At 48.1% G+C, this 21,807-nt stretch overlaps 2 protein-coding genes across 3 annotated transcripts in view; both read left to right on the plus strand.

The window, feature by feature from the left end:
• The window catches only part of Cdk8 (cyclin dependent kinase 8), a 571,315-nt gene that overhangs the window by 363,255 nt on the left and 186,253 nt on the right, over positions 1–21,807 (plus strand). The window lies entirely within an intron of this gene.
• Positions 16,659–18,538, plus strand: Gpr12 (G protein-coupled receptor 12). Of its 2 annotated transcripts, none has more exons than XM_051162898.1 (2): positions 16,659–16,770; positions 17,399–18,538. In XM_051162898.1, the coding sequence occupies exon 2, from the start codon at positions 17,414–17,416 to the stop codon at positions 18,416–18,418; it is 1,005 nt and encodes a 334-aa protein (XP_051018855.1). In that variant the 5' UTR covers positions 16,659–16,770; positions 17,399–17,413; the 3' UTR covers positions 18,419–18,538. The 2 variants fall into 2 exon arrangements, with proteins under 2 accessions (XP_051018855.1, XP_051018856.1); XM_051162899.1 differs by having other exon boundaries at positions 16,686–16,770; positions 17,803–18,538.

A 21,807-nucleotide genomic window follows, 5' to 3' on the forward strand; every position in this document is an offset into this window, starting at 1 on the left:
CAGAGGCAGGGCGGTCACAGATGGAAACCTCAGAAGTCATGAGCCAACTAATTGCTTTTTTATTTTTATTATTTTTTTTTCTTTTTTAATTTTTTTATTAATTTATTCTTGTTATAGCTCAATGTTTATCCCATCCCTAATTGCTTTTTTAAATTGTCTTTCTCAGTTGCTTAAAGTATGATTTTCTTGCCTTCTAATGTCCCGTGTCCTAAGTCCCCGTCTATCTGGAGAGCAAGTGCATCCTCATGGTTAATTATCCCCAGGTTGCTTCATCTCCCAGAGCAAGAACCATGGAGGCCATAGAGAAGTAATCAGGCACTAAGCCTCGTCAGCACTTAGCTCTCTCGGCCTCTCCAGTGGACAGATCTACAGTCTCCTATGCAACCTTGAGACCAGTTGTATTTCATATTTCAGAATGCTTGCAAGTTCTTAGGGAGGCAATGTGGTACAGGTGCGTTTTATTTAGCCCTTCCCTTGGGGACAGTCTAAGACAGTAATCCATAATTAAACTCGCTGCCTTTTCTTAGCAAGGGGAGTGAATAGACAGGCCAAGTGCAATGAAGTAAGATCCTAATTTGCCACTAAGGCAATTACCTTGCTGGGTCTTAGACACTGGGACCGTAGCTCACGGGGTGTGGGCTGTCTCTGTCAGTTCCTTAAGCAGACACCGTACACCTTCCTCCCTTCTGCGTGCATCTTCCTTACTCTGTCATACCACAGAGCTGTGTCCCAAGTCTTACCCTTAAACATCTCCAGTATAGCTGGCAGAATAGTTAGTCTCCTCAGATCACAGAGCCACAATCCCCTCTGTGCAAAGAGAACATGCACAGGCATAGAGAGAAGTGGCTCAAATTAGTGTCTTGCTCAGCTCTGTGGACTCTCCAATTTGAGCAATCTATGGAGAAAAAAAAAAAGGGCCTCTTGAGTTTCATGGACTAGCACTAAAGTGGGTGTCTTAAGCAGTGAGTGACTCTCGCATCCTTCCTCAGCTAAATCAATGAGGATTATCAAAGGGTTCCTAGGCAACGAACCTCACGAGAATGCACTGAGAAATGCTTCCTAGTTGCAGACAATTTTCCAAAATAGCACGGTGTTACATACAGTTGATTATGCCAAAACAACAACAACAACAACAAAAACCCAAAAAACCAAAAACAGAAAACCAAACCCCAACATCTTAAAAGCAGGGCTACACAGAGTATATTAGATGTCTCAAACAGGGATCCACTGTGCGTGCTGAGCTCACCTCTCTCAGGTGGCCTGAAATGTAGAAGAAAAAAATGGGGAATAGACAACTGAATGGATGTTACTCTGCTTTGCAAAAGAAGGAAATTCTGCCATGTGCTGTACTGTGTGCGAGCCGTGAGGATTTTACACTAAGTGAAATAAGCCAGCCATGGAGGGCTGTAAGACCCTACGCACATAATACTGTAAGACCCTATGCACATAATACTGTAAGACTCTATGCACATAAAGTATCCAGATGAGTCACAGTCACAGAGACAAAAAGGAGGATGGAGGTCATGAGACTAAGGAGTTGGCATTTGTTGTGTGCAAATTCTCAGTGTGGGAAGATGACAAAGATTCCAGGGCTGGGGGCGGGGGGTGACGATGATGGGAGGACAGCAAGAATGTCCTCAACACAGCTGGGGCATAGATTTTGTAACTGTTAAGATGGCAAACGTGGGGCTGCAGAGATGGCTCGGTGGTTAGAGCGCTGGCTGCTCTTGCAGAGGACCTGAGTTCAGCTCCCAGCACCCACACGGTGGCTCGCGACCATGTTCCCGGGGTTCTGATGTCCCCTTCTCACCTCCTTGAGCATCGGATATGCATCAAATGCACACGGGGGGCGGGGGGACATGCATGCGTGCAGGCAGAATGCCCATACACATAAAACGAAATAAAAAATAAACCATTTAAACATGGTGTGTTGCGTGTGTGTGCGCGCGTGCATGTGCATGTGTGTGTGTGACACATAGCTACACATCAAAGGCAAAGAAAGAGAATCATTGACACAGACTATGAAGGGCATCACGCTAATGAACAGATTCTGTCTTATTCCCTTTGCAGGAAGAGCCTGTAATAGTCAAATTCATAGAGGAGAAACAGGCTGATGGTTGAGGCAGGCGCTTGGGGATGAGGAAGGAAGGGTGGAGGGTTAAGGGACATGAACACAGAATTGCCATTTAGGCAGGTGAAAGGGCTATCTATGGAGGCGGGTGGTGGCCACAGGTGCTCGGTGGCATGGGACGAAGGAGACGGCTCAGTTGGTAAAGTGGTCACTGTGCGAGCATGAGGCCCTGAGGTCAGTTCCGAAACCCAACTAAAAGATGCTGGGTGGGGTTCCATGTGCTGAGGTCAGAGGCCAGCTGGATCCCTGGAGCTTGCTGGCTATCCAGCCTTGCCTGGTAGGTGAGTTCGAAGCCAAGTGAGTGACCCTGCCTCAAGGAAAAAAGGTTGCACAGAGTCTGATGAAAAGCACCTGAGGTTGACCTCTGACTCCCACACATGCACATGCGCACACGCTTGCACCCCACCCCACCTGCACACGCACAAAATAAAATTGTTACAATGGGGAATTTTATGTCATGTGTATTTTTTTTTACTACAGTATAAAACAAACAAGCTGAAAAAAAACAAAAACAAAACAAAGCCCACCAAATTTCTCATGTAGAAAGAACAACTTTTTGACTTTTATATTTCTAAAAATGTTTTAAGTTCTAGCAATAGGACAGGGTGCCAACACATAACCTAAGCTGAGAAGCCCATATTGAAAAATAAAAAGGGAAGCTGTTACCTCAGCCACAGATGTCTTCAGTATGCCCTGGCACCGTTTGTTTTCATGTGTGAACCTTCTGAACTTGCAGTGGTGATGACTTTGAAAAAGGAAAGATGAGTGACTCTCATCTTTGGGAAACTGGGACACAGAATCTTTTCTAGAATCTCATGCCGTGGTTTCATTTGGATGCTTTCCCCACTGTCTTGTTGACAAATAAGAGCAGACACCGTGTCAAATGAACTTTGCTCACAGCTGCTGCCGAATCGGTAGGTTTCATGATGACTGAATTTATCTCTGCAGCCCATGTGTTCTGGCTTCTCAGCCTCACGTCTGCAGCCACAGTGTGGGGGAGCCAAGCCCTGCTGCCTTGTGCTGTGGGAAACCGTTTGCCAGCTGCATCTCTGCCGTACTGAGGTGACTTAACACAAGCCTGTCAGCTTTGGCTGGGGGGGTTCTCAATCTCAGCTGTGCCCCAGTCAAAAAATCGGGCTCTGGCTGGGTGGTGGTGGCACCAGCCTGTGATCCCAGCCTTCGAGAAGGCAGAGGCAGAAGGATCTCTATGAGTTTGAGGCCAGCCTGGTCTACAGAGTCCAGGATAACCAAGGCTACACAGAAAAACCCTGTCTCAAGAAAACAAAAAACAGTTTTTTGGATATACACAGAGAGAGAGACACACACGGGGGTGGGGTGGGGCGAGAGACAGAGAGAGAGAGAGAAAGAGAGAGAGAGGGAGGGAAGGAGGAGATGGCCTAGGCCTTTAATCCCAGCACTTGGCAGGCAGAGGCAAGCAGATCTCTTTGAGTGTGAGGCCAGCCTAGTCCACATAGCAAGTTCTAGGCCAGCCAGGGCTACATGGTAAGATCCTGTCTTTAAAAAAAAATATATTTATATCCTTACTTTTCTGTTCTTATGTTTCTTTCCTTAAAAGTGTAACAATAGCCCAGTGAGAGTTTGCATCTCAAGCCTACCTGCCTTACATCTGAAAATGATGGTTTTAACTACAGTCTAAACTGTCTTCGGTTGAGTAGCTACAAAGCACCTGCTGTGCCAGGTTTTGGGGACATGCGAGTGGACATGGTAGCACATCAGCCTTCTTGAGAGCTCACCTTCCAGCAGGCAGCCCATCCCCTCTGGGGCCTGATGCACCCTTCCAGCTGTTCTAGCTGTTGGCCTCCAGTAACTCCTGTTACATCCGTCTCTGGGTGCTTTCTCCAGGGATGAGAGGGGGGGTGCACATCCAAAGATGGTGGGTTGGAAATGGTACGCCAAGCCCTTGTGTTCTTTCCTGTGTTCAGCGTGTTCCCAAGCCACCCCAGAACTTTCCAAGGGGATGGCAGAGTCTTTGCTGTCACCAGCCTTCAGCAGGCCTCCTCCTCTGGCCAGGGCCAACTCACACAGCCCTCACTTCCTACCTGCATGCCAAGCCCTGTGGCACTCACCCAGGACCGTGACAAAGGCTGCTGGAAACACAGCAGGGAGGGAGTTTCCTGCTGCACCCTGTAATCAAAGCGTGTGCTGTCCTCAGCAACAGGATCTTTTTTTTTTTTTTTTTTAATAAATAAATCTTTTAATAATCATAGTTGGAAATTCACATGCAATTTTAGGAAATAACACAGAGAGCATATACTTATTTCTATCTGTTTCCTCAATAATAACATATTGCCAAACGTTAGTACAGTTCATAATTAGCATATCAATACATTATTAGTCTATAGGCAAAATATAGAACATTTTTTATCACCATCAGGATTGGTCAAGCTAGATATATATCCTTAAGAAATTTCCTTTAGGCATGATTCTCTCTCAAATTTCTGATAACATGTAACATGTTCTCCGTTTCTTAGCTTGGCCCTTTCAATTATTAAGCACCAAATAACACCTTATAACATCTCCAGTAATCTTTATTGAAGGCTATGTGTTGGATACTAATAAACTCTACTCAAGCTATTCTGAAGACAGGAAAAAAGCAACAGGATCTTAGTGTTCCGTCCGAGTGGGCAACCAGTGAACTTAGCTCATCCTGCTTGTGCGTGCTTGTGTGTGTCCTGCATCCATTAATTTAATCTCAAAATGCAATTTGAGATGCAACGGGAGAGGCTGGTGCCATCTATGCGTCTCTTCCTCAGTTCACAGATGGAGGGGGGGAGCCTGGAGGAGAGCTTGATGCTGACGAGCGGGTCTTATCTAGTGAGACCGAGATGGGTCTCTCTCGAGGCTCCTCTGAGAATTCTGGGAGGCTGTGAATTCAATTGAGCTAATCCAAATTTTATGCCACTTAATTTTAATAGGTGACGATTAGCTCATGAATAACCCTTTCGACGAATTGGGTTGCAGCTGTGTGAGAGCCGGTGGTGAGCTGAAGACCCTATTTCAACACCATTTAATCTGATTCATCTCCAGGAAGAGAGAGGAGGCATTTTTAGCGACCATCGAGGCCCCTCATTGAAATTCTAGTAACCCTGGGCGTCTTAGTCACTGTTCTACTGCCGTGAAGAGACACCATGAAAGGCGACTCCTTTAAGAGAAAGCATGCAACTGGAGGCTTGCTTGTAGTGTCAGAGGGTCAGTCCATTCTCATGGAGGGGAACATGAGGGCTCACAGGCAGGCATGGTACTGGGGCAGCAGCTGAGAGGGTTACTTCCTGATCCACAGGCAGCAGGTGGGGGTCGAGGCGTGGGGGAAGACAGAGAGACAGAGACTGGGAGACAGAGAAAGAGTCACAGAGACACACAGAGACAGAGTCACAGAGAGACAGAGACTGGGAGACACACTGAGACAGAGTCACTGAGAAACGACAGAGAGATTTGGGTCTGCTGTGAGCCTTTGAAACCTCATAGCCCACCTCTAGTGACACACCTTGTCCAATGACACACCCACTCCAACAAGAGGACGCCACTGTGTGAGCCTATGAGGTCATTCTTTTCTATTTTATGTCCACCGACATAAAAAAACAGACTTATTCGCATTTTAAGCATCAATACATGGACAAAGTTGACTTTTACCAAAGTTAACATGATTTTATAAACTGGCACCTAGTTTTCTAGTAGAACTGTTGTAAAAACTATACCTGTTTTATTCTTCGATGAGAAAACGGAATACAAAAATAGTTTGTTGTTAATTTTTTCCCTCCGCTAATTAATGTATTTATCCACTTTACATCCAGATTGAAGGATCTCCTCCTCCTCCCCCTCCTCCCCCTCCTCCCCCTCCTCCCCCTCCTCCTCCCCCTCCTCCCCCTCCTCCTCCCCCTCCTCCCCCTCCTCCCCTTCCTCCCCCTCCTCCTCCCCTTCCTCCTCCCCCTCCTCCTCTTCCTCCTTCCCTTCCTCCTCTTCCTCCTCTTCTTCCTCCTCCTCCTAGCCCCCTTTCCCTCCATTCTCCCCTCTTTTCCTCCTCAGAGAAGAGGGAGGTCCCCCATGGGTGCCAACCAGCCCTGGAACATTAAGTCACTGCAGGACTTGGCGCATCCTCTCCCACTGAGGCCAGACAAGGCAGCCCAGTTAGGGGAACAGGATCCAAAGACAGGCCTCAGAGTCAGAGAGGGCCCCTGCTCCAGCTGCTGGGACACCCACAGGAAGACCAAGCTGCGCATCTGCTGCACATGTGTAGGGGGCCTAGGGCCCAGATTAGTGGACTCTGTAAGTCTTCTTGTATAGACCTTGATCCCTTCTGGGGCTGTTCTTATTAGGACTACCAGACCGGGTCTGGCAGAGTGGCACACTGTCCTGTTAGCTGATGACCGTCCCGTCAACATCTCTGATGCACCTGCACGTTCTGCCATCACGGGCGTTAATGCCTCTCATCTTCCATCGTTAATGTCCTAGGAGGCGGCAGCAGACAGTGGGATGCTGGCCACCCATGGGCTACCCCCACTGTGATTTCCTATTCACTTTGTCCCTCACCAACTCACCACCGTCTCTGGGAAGGCAGGAGTTCCGTTCCTTGGGGGCACGGCTGTCAGTCCGTCTGACTCATGCGTTTGAATGAGTTACAGAGAAGTGTAAGACCAACACACTTCGCACCATAAATGTTTACCGGCTCCTCCTTCCGCATCAAGACAAGTTACTTGAAGAAGACAGAAGAACTCTGAAATGAAAATGGTTGCTTCGAACCGGGCGCTACTGCCACCATGGCAAACGACGTTCACAGGGAGCCCTCAGGCATCGTGCTGCAGTTCAGCCTGGTCAGGGCCAGGCTCTCGTGACTACCGGGTACGGGGTGCCAAGTGCCCTGCCAGCCTGGTTCCACTGAGCAGCGCGTTCCACACAGCTCAGTTCTGCCTTCTGTACAGCAGCAGTGTCCTGGGGTGCCTCTGCTGGGCTGTACACTGGTGGGCTGGAAGACAGTGCTGAAGGAGCACTCAGGAGAACTGCGGAGAAGGGCAGGGTGGAGAGCAGGCTTCTGTGTCTTGGGGACACACAACAACCACGATAAGACTCCCTAGGACAGTGGTTCTCGGCCTTCCTGCTGCTGCAACTCTGTAATACAGTTCCTCATGTTATGGTGACCCTCCCCCCACCCCACCATAAAATTATTTCATTGCTACTTCATAACTGCAATTATGCTACTGTTATGAATTATAATCTGTAATTGTATCTGTGTTTTCCGATGGTCTTAGGTGACCTCTGTGAAAAGGTCATTCGACATCACCCTCCCCCTAAGGGGTTGTGGCCCACAGGTTGAGAATTGCTGCCCTAAGAGAAAGACCTGAGGAAAGTGTGTGCCAGTCATGGGACAGGTGTGGACGGTCTTTTAGAAAAGACACCCAGGGTAAGATCTGACTCAGGGAGGAAGGGACACAGGAGGAGGCCAGGTGGAGATGCTGGGCTCAGAATTCTAAGCTGGCATGAGGCGTTGGGCATCGGGCATCGCTCTGTGGGGATTAGGACCCTAGCAGGGCTCATTGAAATCATGTGATTCCTGTGAAAGTGGCTAGACCAGATGGAGGGAGCCAGCAGGTAAGAGCATGGAGTGAGCTAGGTGAGCTGTGTGTGTGTGTGTGTGTGTGTGTGTGTGTGTGTACGCCATTTGGACCAATATGGTAGAGTGGTAGGGGATTCTGGAAGCGGTGTTTTCCTTTTTATTTTATTTTATTTTTCTTGCTAATATTTGTACTTGAACACTTACTAGGTGATTGTTTGAATTTAATTCCTACGTCGTTCCTCTATTCGTCTTTATTTAATAGGCTAATTTTAGAGCAGTTTCAGATTCACAGCAAAAGGGAGCATAAGGGTACAGAGCGTTCCCATCAGCCCCTGCACCCCGGCACACACAGCCTCCCAGGCTGTCACTCTCTGCCACCAGAGTCCTGTGGGAGTTAGACTTGATGGACTTGCCTTGACATGTCCTCACAACTGCAGGTCACGTGGCGGTGAGTCTGGACCAGCGTTTCCTGATAAGTGTCCTCCATGAGAGCACCATTGTATTGGGAACCCTGTGTGCATCTCCCCTGTCCCCGGAGTTAGAATCCCATAGTATGTGTCCTTTTAGATTCTCACACCTTTGCGTGTGACTTCACAGCTCACTTCATTTTCCGCATCGGATACCATTCTTCTGCCCGGGCATGCCATGGCTTATTTACCTGTTCCCTTACTAAAGAAGTGCTGGTAGCTTCCGGGTCTGGGCAGAGGTGGATCTTCTTTGAAGGTGGAGTTGATAGTTTCCGGGAATTTGGGTGTTTTCATAACAGTCACTCCAGGGAGAAGGCCCAGGTACTTGGTCAGTGCAACAGAAAAGCAGAATTCAAGCCAGGTGGTGGCGGCGCACGCCTTTAATCCCAGCACTCGGTAGGCAGAGGCAGGTGGATCGTTTTGAGTTCAAGGCCAGCCTGGTCTACAAGTTAGTCCAGGACAGCCAAGGCTACACAGAGAAACCCTGTCTCGAAAACCCAAAATAAATAAATAAATAAATAAATAAATAAATAAATAAATAAATAAATAAAAAAAGAAAAGAAGAATTCACACTTCCAGTTATACAAGGACAGTGGGGATGCAGCACAGCCTGGTGGCAATGGCCATTGTTGTAAGAGCCTCAGGGTGTGCCAGGCTGAGTACCTGTGCTATAGGCACGGCCCCGGGCGGTAGGTGCTACGAACATTCTCACTTTACAACAGAGAACAAGGTGATTTGCCTGCTTGCTTGAGGCCATCAAGATCTGTTCGTACCTGGCTCCTGAGAGCATACATGTTATACAGAGACTAAGTTCACAGGAATCAAGTCAGCAAACACGAACTACTCACAGTGCTGGCAGGAGGGTATATAAGGCTGAAAATCAAGCCCCAAGCTAAGCCACAGTTGAGGGTAAATTAATATCCCCTCGTGAACTGGCTATCCACCTGCTACTGTCAACAGCACGTGTGTGCTCTTAATCCCATGAACGACTCAGCCCAGTGGGTGTTTGGTCCATCCACACAGCCACTAGTCTGGGAGATACCAAACACCTTTGCATTGCTTAGAGAAAAGTGGCTTAGAATCTGAAATCTCCTCAACACATTCCCCCACTGGATCAACCGTAAGAAATTCCTCTGTTTGTGCTTTGAAGAGACCCAAAGCCCTCACACCACATCCATCAGTGGCCCTTGGGGGTCAGTCTCTGTCTGATTGAGGGGCACTGGGAAAATCAGCAATGCCACGAGCTTTCAGGATGTTTAAATCAGTGTGCCCTCCTCCCGTCTGAGGCCTGTGTGTGTTTATGTATGCCTATGATAGAAAATATTTGCCTTGTGAAATTGGAAAGATGGCTCAGCAGTTAAGAGTGCTTGCTGCTCTCGCAGAGGACCTGGGTTTGGGTCCTGGAACCCACATGGCGGCTCATCTGTAATCCCTTTTCCAAGCGGTTTCTGATGCTCTCTTCTGGGTGGCACCTCCTCTGTGGACACCAGGCATCCACGCGGCACACAGACATACATACAGGCAAAACAGGCACAGGTATAAAATAAAAATAAACGTATTTTTAAAAAAGATTTATTTATTATGTATACAGTGTTCTGTCTGCATGTACACCTGTGCACCAGAAGAGGGCACCAGATCTCATTATAGATGGTTGTGAGCCACCGTGTGGTTTCTGGGAATTGAACTCAGGACCTGTGGAAGAGTAGTCACTGCTCTTAAGCTCTGAGCCACCTCTCCAGCCCTAAAGGTAGTGTTTTTAAAATTGGTTTTTAGTGTGAAGTGATCTTAGAAATCTCTAGACACAGGCAGGTCTAAAGGAGCGTGCCCAGCAGAATGACATTACGGAGAATACATACCAGTGTCTCCTTTTCTTAGCTCTTATTGTTACTGACAGTAAAATGTAGCAGAGTGCAAGCCCCACATTTCTTGGTATCGTGAATGTTGTATAAACTCAGATATGTATAAACCTCATACCTGGGTAGGACACACACATGTGAAATAATCCAGTATTAGACTGGATCATCCTTCCTGCCAAGCAAAGCATGGAGCAATCGCCAGCCATGAGCAGCCCTGGCAGCACCACGCAGACACAAACCCGTGGCCTGTGGCCCGTGGCCCATGGCCAGTGGCCCGCAGCCCCTTCCTTTGCTGCTGGCAAGAACACAGCTTGAGCTCTTCCAGCTGCACTTTGCAGACTGTGACCTTAGTAAGTCCAACTTCTTTGCATTGCTGATGGAACTGGCTAGAAAGGGCCATGCGTTTGCTGACCCACCTCTTCCTGCTTCATTTGCCAGCACTTCAAGCCAGGATGGCAAGTGTCAGAGGACATGCTAATGCCCGCTTTGGATGAAATATATCAAGTAATATTGGCTGCTGAAGTCCCCTAATATAAGCCAAGCGTCACATTCACAAAATGCTCCATTTCCTCGTGTCAAGCCACCCCTCAGCTAAGATGCAGCCAACACCATGGCACCGATGGTACCGGCATTTACCAGTCTCTGAGGAAAGGGACGCCCCTTGGCTCACAGTAAGTGCTTTCTTTAAACTGCAGAGCTAGGCCACTTGTGTGTTATTAAGTTTGGGTCACAAGAAAAAAGAGCTATGGCAGACTCGTTCAAGGTGCCTTAAGGACATGTCCCCAGGGAAGCCAGCTCAGCAGTGAGAGTTCTGTGTTGGGCTGTGCTGCAGACTTTAAAAAAATATTTTATATATATATATATATATGTGTGTGTGTGTGTGTGTGTGTGTGTGTGTGTGTATTTACACATATATAAAATAAGCTACCTACAGTAAGTGGAGCCATGAAACAACCAGGAAATATATATATATATATATATATATATATATATATATATATATATATATATATATACATACATATATATATATGCTACATTTATAGTGTTTTGACTATTTGTATTTGGCAACCTTGAAGAAAACATCTTTCTTATCTTGGTGAGTCTAAAATTCTGAATGTTCATCAGTGTCTCTCATATCTCATCTCTATCACCTTAAAACATCTATCTAGACCTAAAAACATCTTAACCCTAAACAACTAAGCTTCATTGTTAAACTAAGCTATCTGGTCTTCAACCCCATCAGAGACTTGAGAAGCAATAAAATTAATTACCTGAGTAGACAAGAAGTACAGGCTAGCAGCTTCCAAAGTAAAAAAAAATGACAGAGATGGTTTGGGCCTGAATAGTCACGGAAAACTCTCTATAACGCTGGAGCATCATCTTCAGCCTTCTGGCCCAGTATATGTCATGACAGATATATTTGTGAGGCAGAAACTATTGAGGACTTGTTTACCTTGTCTTGGTAGAGTTTGGCTGTCGGCTGCTGCAGAGCGATGCACCAACCAATGGCCATGCATGGTGAGGACCTAGACCTTCTGCTCAAATGTAGTAGACAGGCAGCACAGTCTCCTTGTGGGTCCCATAATATGGGGAGTAGGGGCTACCTCTGACATGGACTCTGGCCCCCCCAATATTGATCATTTCCCCCTATGGACAGGGTGGCCTTGCCAGGCCACAGAAGAAGAGGACACAGGTAGTACAGATGAGACTTGATAGGTAGAGGTCAGATTTTAGGGGAGGAGGGCTCCCCTTTCTGAGGACTAGGGGAGGGAGGGAGAGGGGAGGAGGGAAGGAGGGGGAGGAGAAGAAGGAGGGAAGGTGGGATCAGGAGGTGATGAGGGAGGGGCCTACAATCGGTATGTAAAGAATTCAAACTGCAGAACAAGCAGGGAAGTTATATTGCTAATCCCACTACATGGGAGTAGCTTCTGAGACTGGCTGAGACATGAGTGTCTATGCCCAGACAAGGCTTCTTGGTGGTTATAGAATCCCTGACACTTAATAGATGCTGTTCTTCATATGGCATGAATGAAGATTCGCAGATGTCTTTCTCCTGCTCATGCAAAGAGCACGGAACAAGCCTTAATTGTTCTGTGCATCACACACGCCTTATACATTTATAGTTTTAGGACAGTATAATGCACGTGAGAAATTATACGTTTTCAGAATAAAAGAACCAGACACTGACGCTGGATCAGACCTGACAGGATTCATTCCTCTCAGCATGCTGGATGCTGACATCCTGCATCCTTCATGTTCCAACACCAAGTGCTTCAGTCACTGTTCCTCATCAGAACAGAACAGCTCCCAGGACAGCTTCATGCTGCAGACTTTTAACTCCTTGTTGCAGATGCCCAAGCCTCATAGCATCACAGAGGTTAAACTGTGCTCATGTGACATAGGAACTTGCGTGCAGGGTATAACCAGACAGAAGATCTAAAACGTCTTGCCAGCGTTATAGAGCAAGTGGTCAAAAGCTAAGTAAGGAAGAGGCAATAACTGTCACAGAAGGTGCCATTGACAGTGTCCTACAATGCATAGAGAATAAATCAAGAAGACAGCTTTGCAGGGAGTTCTTTGGTTTTGTTTTGTTTTGGGTTTTTTTGTTTTGTTTTTTGCTTTTTAGTTTCTCTGTGTAGCTCTGGCTGCCCTGAGACTCACTCTGTAGACTAGGCTGGTCTTGAACTCACAGAGATCCACCTGCCTCTGTCTTCCGAGTGCTGGGGTTAAAGGCATGCACCACCACTGCCTGGCCCGCAAACAGTTCTTTTATGACCCTCCTTAGTGAAGGCTGTGCGAAACACCCCAGTCTTCCCATCTACCTTAAGCTGTAGAGGGCACCCACACTTCTCCACCTCCCCACTCCTCTGGAAAAGAGCCCTCTTGGGGAAGTTTGGGTTAGGACATTGTATTAATCAGCCTTTTGTCCTTTTAACAAAGCACCGAAGACAACGAAGTTACAAAGAAAAAAGGTTAAATTGGGGTTGCAGTTTTGGGAGCTCAGCACACGTTTACTTGGCCCCATTGATTGGAGCCTGAGGCCTGGTAGCACATCAAGGTGGTTGAGAGAGGGAGAGTAAAGCAGAGGCTGATCCTAAGGGCCCAGCATCTCCTACAAGGCTCTCCTTCCTGCAGGCTACACCCCTTCCCAAGTGTCACCCTAGAAACCAAATCTGTCTCTCTCCCTGCCTGTCTCTTGTCACTCTCCTCTTTTTAGTCTTCTTCTTTTTTTTAATTTTAATTTTATTTTATTGATCCAGTCTCCTGCAGCCCAGCCAGGCTGGCTTTAAGCTTTCTACACAGCCAAGTGTGGTGCTCTGAATGAGGGTGCCCCTCTCATAGGTTCAGATACTTGCATGCACCCCATCCTGTTGGAGAACTGTCTGGGAAGGGCTGGGAGGTGTGGCCTTGTTGGAGAGGTGTGTCACCAGGGGTGGGCTTTGAGGTTTCTGAACCCTCTCGCCATCCCCAGTGCTCTGCCTCCTACCGGCTGCTCTTTGAGCCTTGCCTGCCGCCATGCCTTTGCTCCACCGTCATGGACTGTAGTCCACTAGAACTGTCATCCTGCCTAAATGCTTCCTTTTATAAGCTGCTGCGGCCCTGGTACTCTGTTCCAGCAATAGGAATCTTAAGTGATAAACCAGAGATGAACATGAACCCCCGATCCTCCTGCCAACCTTTCCTCGGTCCTGGGGGGAGAGTCATGATTCAAAGTATAGCAGACGGTCATCTCAGGACTCTGTGCACGTGGACCTGGTGCATTACCCTCAGCCACAGCAACACACACACACACACACACACACACACACACACACACTGGTTCCCCATGGAATTCTTCTCTACAAGCTAAGAAGATGGGCACAGGGCCAGGTGTAAACTCATGGCTGCCTAGGGCCACTTGGCACCAATACAAGTAAGAAACCAGCCCGAGGTAGAAAAAGTGAGATGCTGGCGAGCCGAGCAGCAAAAACAAGTAGAAATAAACCTGGGAGGACCTGACCACACACCATCAGGCAAATGATGCCGCTTGTGTCTTCTACTTCTCTCTAGGTCTTTCAGGCAGACAGTAAAAGATGTTAATCCAGGGCTGGAGAGATGGCTCAGAGGTTAAAAGCACTGACTGCTCTTCCAGAGGTCCTGAGTTCAATTCCCAGCAACCGCATGGTGACTCACAACCATCTATAACGTGATCTAATGCCCTCATCTGGTGTGTGGGTGTGCAGGCAGAGCACTGTATACATAATAAATAAATAAATATTTTTAAAAAGACATTAATCCAGTTTGGACTGTGCTTCTGTCCTATGGTAACACAAGTCTTAAGCACACCAATAAATGTGGGACTTGAAATAAAGTGAAATGACATTCGAGGGGCGAGGAGTCCCTTTTTTTCTCCATCTTACACTGCATTACATATAATATTTAGAATATATTTAAATATATAACATACACATTTATGAAAGCTAAATATAAGGGGACGAGGGCGGGCCGAATGACACAAGTTATGAAGGAGGATATAAAGCTAATTAATTTTTTAGTTCTAATTCTGTGTGGACCCTTTGCCTAGCGGTGGATAAGCGCCTAAAACGTATTCAGTACTGAAAGTGGAAGGCTTGCTGTGAACCTCCACAGCGTCCACTTTGAATGCCAATTCTAACTGTATAGACCTTCTCTGCGGTGTATGACCTCGGGGCTGGTTAAGTTTGGAGTGTGTGTGTGTGTGTGTGTGTGTGTGTGTGTGTGTGTGTGTGTGTGTAACCAGAGTTACAGATGTGGTTCTACATGCCTGGAACTGAACCTGGGTCCTCTGCAAGCATTTTGCCACTGAGCCAACTCTCCAGCCCCACATTGCTCATTTTTTTCATTGCTTTATTCTAAAATTGCTTCCATTTGTTACATAGAAATTAAAGGAGAAATGAATGCTCCTTGGCTGTGGCACTTGCTACCTGGGGTACTGTTGACCTTTGCCTTGCCACTGGACCGTGGTGTCCTGTGAGCACTGAGACTACGTCATATGGAGCTGTCCACTCAGGCTTTCACACAGTCCTTGATCACAGTGATGCCTCCTTACCATACACATGGCTGGTTAAACTCCACAGAGCCTCACTTCTCAAAGGGTGACCTGCATGCCAGCAGCATCAGCACCAGGGACTGATGCTGGGACCCCACCCCAGAACTGCTGTGTGTTTTGGTTTTTCGTTTGTGTGTGTGTGTGTGTGTGTGTGTGTGTGTGTGTGTGTGTGTTTGACACAGGCTTCCTTTGTGTAGCCCTGGCTGTCTTGGACTCACTTTGGAGACCAGGCTGGCCTCAAACTTACAGACATCTGCCGGCCTCTGCTTCCCCAAGTGCAAGTGCCACCACACCCAGCTGAACTGCTGGTTTCCAAGTCAAGCGTTGCTACAGGGACTATAGCACCCAGAAAGAGTTCTGGAGCCTCCCTGGGGACATGACGGCACACAGCACGAAAGGAAACAGTTCCATGTGGCCCAAAGCAGAATCTGTCCAGGGACAGAGTTCAGAAGCAGCTTGAGCTCTCAGACTCTGTGAAACTGACCTCCAAAATCACGGCAATGCCACACCTGGGCAGGTGTTGCCTTGGTACCGGAAGTGCAGGGGAGAGATGTGGAAGGCTGCAGTCAGGGAGGGTCTTGGTGGCAGGAGAGCTGGAACAACAGTGTAGAGCCCGCCGCTGATGAATGCGAGATAAAAAGAGACCTGAGGCTGGGAGCGGGGGGGGTGGGGGGGGGGGGGGGGGCGGGCGTGGGGGGGGGGGGGGGGTAGTCTGGACTAGGACTTTGAGTGAGAGTCAGGGTAGGCAGATGCACCTGATGATATCCTGTGTGTGTGTGTGGGGGGGGGTGTCCCCGGGATCTTTGCTCTGGACATTTAGGCCACACAGAAACATGACTTTTCTCCTCCCACCTTTCACCTGGAGATTATGATTAAATTTAAGATCTGATCAGGCTCCAGGACGAGAGAGACACAGACTCATCCTTTTCCGGCAGACAACCTTAATCCTGGACTCCGCGGGTGTGGTAAAAGACAAAATAAATTAACAGGGCCACTTCGGTGCTCGAATGAATTGAGTTTGGGCCAGTGCCTGCAGAAAGCTCTTTGCAAGAACGCCCTGAGCGATTTCCACTCGCAAACCACTCCGGGGTGCTTAGTAAGTGCACCTCGGCGACCCAAGTAACAGCGGCTTCTAGTCAGTTAAGCGAACGTCCCCAGGGAACAATGATTTGCAGAGTGGCCAACTGCCATCTAAGAAGAGTCTGAGCAGCTTTACCACTGTCAAGGCTCCTCCGCCCGCCCGAACCTGCTCACCCCGCATCCGCCTGCACATTCCGAACACCCCGCCGTTTACAATTCTTTTGGCTCAGAACCCTGCAGTTTAGGCATGAAGAACCCGAACCCTGGTGGCTAGGGCTCCTCGGGAAAGCCGCAGGAACAAAGTAGGTCGCCAGGCTCTCTTGCAGGTCGAGGTGCAGAGCGGTCTGGGCTTGACCGCTGCAGGCAGGCGTCCACGGTGGCGGGCTCCCGCCCCGCACGCAGCTGCGACCTGCGGTGCCGCGCGCAGCCTCGTGGGGTTTCCGCGGACGCGCGCCGAGCAGGGAGCGCGCAGGGCGGAGAGCCGGGCGCGAGCGCCGCAGCTCACCTGCCGCGGGCTCCACCGTGGACGTGCCACGCGGGTGGCCCGCGCTATTCCGCAGCACCGGAGGAGCCCCCCTCGGCCTGGGCGTGCCAAGGTGACCCCCAATGACCCCCCTGCCCCGCAGGCTGCGCGTCCCCGCTGCTAGGGGAGCGGCGCCAAATGCATGCATATCTGTCTGTCTGTCTGGGCACCTCGGTGGTACACACCTACATTTTTTTGTAGCCCTTGATCTCTGATCCGTGCAGGGAGCGTATGGAAACGCCCCCCCCTCTTTGTTTGAGTCCAGAGGTGTGTTTGAGGCTTTGCACGCGCTTGGGGGGGGGGATGTTTGGGGAGGGTGGGAGTTGGAGGCCCTCAAAATATTCCACCATCCTGTAGACTTGTGGCTGCTGGGCGGTGCTCTCAGCTGCCCAGATGTCAAACAGTTGTTGGTTTTCGGCATGAGAGATGCAATTAGCCAATGTCGATTCCCAGCGCTTTGGCGAGTGCGCGTGTACCGCCTCGGGAGTCCTGTCCCGTGTTTCCCTCAGTGCCAAACAGCATTTCGGTTGTGGGGTTTAATCCATGCAGACTTTCGCTTTTGTTTCTAATCCCTGAAGCTCGTGGCATTTTGACACTAGTTTCTGAGCCTAGGGCTGGCTGTCTGTCTCTGTGTTTTTGCATGATCTTGGATTGGGACCCTACTGTACCCAACATTAAAAAAGCCTGTCTTTCCGTTGAAGAGGACAGGGGTTAAAATGAACGAAGACCCGAAAGTCAATTTAAGCGGGCTGCCTCGGGATTGTGTGGATGCTGGTGCTCCGGAGAACATCTCAGCTGCTGTCCCCTCCCAGGGCCCTGTGGCGGAGCCAGAACCCGAGCTCGTTGTCAACCCCTGGGACATTGTCTTGTGCAGCTCAGGAACCCTCATCTGCTGTGAAAATGCTGTTGTGGTCCTTGTCATCTTCCACAGCCCCAGCCTGCGAGCACCCATGTTCCTGCTGATAGGCAGCCTGGCTCTTGCAGACCTGCTGGCTGGCCTGGGACTCATCATCAATTTTGTTTTTGCATACCTGCTTCAGTCGGAGGCCACCAAGCTGGTCACCATCGGACTCATTGTCGCCTCTTTCTCTGCCTCTGTCTGCAGTTTGCTGGCCATCACCGTGGACCGCTACCTCTCGCTGTATTACGCCCTGACGTACCACTCGGAGAGGACCGTCACCTTTACCTATGTGATGCTGGTTATGCTCTGGGGAACCTCCATCTGCCTGGGGCTGCTGCCTGTCATGGGCTGGAACTGCCTGAGAGATGAGTCCACCTGCAGCGTGGTCAGGCCTCTCACTAAGAACAACGCCGCCATCCTCTCCATCTCCTTCCTCTTCATGTTTGCCCTGATGCTCCAGCTCTACATCCAGATCTGTAAGATCGTGATGAGGCACGCCCATCAGATAGCGCTGCAGCACCACTTCCTGGCCACGTCCCACTATGTGACTACCCGGAAAGGGGTCTCAACCCTGGCCCTCATCCTGGGGACCTTTGCTGCCTGCTGGATGCCTTTCACCCTCTATTCCTTGATCGCCGATTACACCTATCCCTCCATCTATACCTACGCCACCCTCCTGCCCGCCACCTACAATTCCATCATCAACCCTGTCATATATGCTTTCAGAAACCAAGAGATCCAGAAAGCCCTCTGCCTCGTTGGCTGTGGGTGTATCCCTTCCACTCTGTCCCAGAGAGCACGGTCTCCCAGCGACGTGTAGCAAGCAGCCGAGACCTGTAGGATGCCGTCTCTATCAAGTGCCCCCACGTCGCTGGGGGACAGCCAGTGTTTTCCTCTCCTTAAGTTCTCTGCACTGGAACTCACGAGGAGAAGCAATGACACGTTTTAGATGGGTGATGACAGTGAAAATCATGTTACCAGTGTTTAAAAAACAAAAACAAAAACCGACTTCTCAGTTCAGCATTATGTTGTTTGGTTTGGGAGTCAGTTTTTAAAACATATTTTATTTAGGAGGCTTTGTTTGTTTGTTTGTTTGGAGGGTATAGTGGGACCCCATGTGGCTACGAAATTATGCACAAGTCCTCGGATTTTAAACCTAGACTTGAAAATAAATCAGAGTTTTAAAGGAAAGTGGAGAAGGAACTACTTTTTCTGAACTTTTTTTTTTCTTTTTTAAATCAAGGTAGATCTTCCACTCTTACATACTTAGCAGGTTGTGAGCTTTTTCCTATGACCAAAAATGGTGTGCATACTTAGGTTTGGAAGGACTTGCTTTTATTTCCAGGAGCTCAGTGATGAACGGCTGACAGCAAAAAGCCACAAGCTGCACTCACTCTCTGCAGTCACTGCTGTACGACTGCTCTGTGGTTTCTCCACTGCAGTGCGCACGCACGGTCACCTGTGGGAGTTAGACCACTGATTGTAATGTTGCCACGCTGAACCCAGAATTTTTTTTAAAGATTTATTTATTTATTATGTATACAGATTTTGTTATAGATGGTTGTGAGCCACCATGTGGTTGCTGGGAATTGAACTCATGACCTTTGGAAGAGCAGTCGGTGCTCTTAACCTCTGAGCCATCTCTCCAGCCCCAGCTGAACCCAGAATTAAAAGAGGCATTTTTCAAACGGATTTTAATATATCCTTTCCAATGTGAGTCATGAAAAAAAAATGTTTTCCATTCCATATGAGATAGCACTGGTTAGATCTGCCATTGTGATTTTCAAGAGTCTAGCCTAGAGGTTTTCAGAAAGCGAAAGAGAAAATATTAATAGTATCTATTGAAAGTAGATTATATTTATTTTAATATATTCTGAAGAATAAATGAGTGTGGCACTATTAAGAAATATACAAACATCACCTTTCACATTTCTGTCTATAAATATATTGTTGCTCTTGCTTAAGATGGATAGAGTTAAGTATTATAAATCACATTTTCCCCCCTGGTTCATATTGTTGGTATTGCGAAATGTGTCTGACTAGTATCTGCCATCGGTGGTCACAGAAGGAATGACCATGTGTCAGCTGGTGAAAAGTTTACTCTCCTTAACACCAAAAGATACCCCCAAATGTAACAAGGACTCTGTCCGTTGCCTGCTTCCTGAGAGCAAAGACTTAGCTGGGAACTTACTGGGAGAAGCCACTTCAAACACTCTGCAAGGTCACTGTGCCTGAGTGTCCCTTCTGTGGATAGCAGCTGCAGACATAGATGCTATCCCTTTGTTTGCAGTGGGCTCAGTGCTGTCTACAGGAAGTGGGAGCACTCCTGGATAGTAGGTACATCACGCCCATTATTTCAGGGTCCTTGGAAGGGGGAGCGGGGTGTGGTGGGTCATTTGTAATAGGTCCCCCTCAAAGATTTGTCCCAAGCAGTGTGCCCATTTTAGGATCAGTCTCTGCCAAAGCCATTCCTCCAAAGTTGCTTCTCAAGTAGCCCAAGCGAGAATAAGTCTTCTACTTGAGCCGGAATCTCCCCTCTGAGGCTATTTATGGCGGCGCAAGAGGGGGTGAAACACGGGAAAGGATTGTATGATCACCTCCCCAACCCAGCTGACAGCTTTAAAACATTTCTCTTGACAATCTGATGGGCTTGGTAGAAGGAGTAGGTTGATTCATTTTTCCATATTTATTTCTTTTTCTTACATTTATGTACACGTATGTGCATGTGGGTGTGTGCACCTGAGTGCTGGTGCCCTGGGAGGCCAGAGGTAGCCAGTTGGCTCGGAGCTGGAGTTACAACCACCAGGATGCTGGGAATTGAACCTGGGTCTTCCGCAAGCTCAGTCAGTGCTCTTAACTGCCGAGCCATCTCTCCAGGCGCAGCATGTGAGTTTAGACACGGGTGGGGGGGGGGGGAGTATTCATAATGAGTTTTTAAAGGAGCAGATGATCTTTTGTGGAAATGGAAGTTCTCTTTCTCACATCTCTGGTAGGAAGTACAGGAGAACAGTGCATTTTGCCAGGACCACATGTGTTCTCAGCCCCATACTTGATGTCTGACTAGCTTTTTTTTTTTTTTTTTTTTTTTTTTTTTTGCCTTCTTTCTTTTTTTTAATGTGGCTGTGAAAACACAACATTTGTGCTGAGAAAACCATAGCTGCAGAGAGAGGCAAGAAGCGGGCTGAGGGCACAGAGCCACTGGGCAGGGCTGGAGCTGAAGGCAGGGTTCCCGCGGCCTAGACTGAGCCCCTTCCCCACCCCTACGTGATGTTGCCTTTGACCCCTCACTCCAAACAACATGCCACTGACACAGAACCTGGGTTCTATAATAAAGACAAACCTTCCCGTTTAAAACTACGTGTGGACTGAAAACCAGTGTGGGTAAATGTTTGTGTACCTGGTGCGGTGTGAAATGGTATTTATTCAGTGGTTGCTTACTTTTTTTTTTTTTAACATTACCTTGCTCAGGTATGAGTGTGTGTGTTTCTGTGTGTGCACGCACACATGTGGACTATGGTGCAAGTATGGATGTCAAGAACAATCTAGGTATTGAACTCAGGTTTATAGGCTTGGCGGCAAGTCCCTTTTACCCGCCAAGCCATCTTGCTGGCCCGGCAGTTGCTTTTGACGCATGTGTTTTGTTTTTTGTTTTTTACACAGAAAAACAAACAACAATAACAACAACAACGAAAAAAACCACCTGATTTTTCCTGATAATTTTTTTTCTTGGTTCTTACTGTCTAAACTGTGAAGAGTTTTGAACATTTAAGTTATTTTCTACAGGGTTTCTCTGTTTGTTGTTGGTTTGGTTTGGTTTGGTTTGGTTTGGTTTGGTTTGGTTTTGGTTTTGGTTTTTCGAGACAGGGTTTCTCTGTGTAGCCTTGGCTGTCCTGGACTCGATTTGTAGACCAGGCTGGCCTTGAACTCACAGCCATCCACCTGCCTCTGCCTCCCAAGTGCTGGGATTAAAGGTGTGCTCCACCACATTTAGCTGGTTTCTTTGTTTTTGATAAGGATAATTACTAAGAATTGGGTACCTGTATCAACATAGGAAAACGTGTACCAAGGATATAAATCTGTGTGTTTGTGTGTGTGAATGTATGTGTAAGTATGTGTGCTAGTGTGTGTGAGTGCATGTGTTTGTGTGTGTGCATGTGTGTGCCCATGTGCATGCACGCATGTGTATGTGTGCATGTGTATGCATGTGTA

The sequence above is a fragment of the Acomys russatus genome, chromosome 19, assembly GCF_903995435.1.
Source record: "Acomys russatus chromosome 19, mAcoRus1.1, whole genome shotgun sequence".
NCBI classification, from domain to species: domain Eukaryota; kingdom Metazoa; phylum Chordata; class Mammalia; order Rodentia; family Muridae; genus Acomys; species Acomys russatus.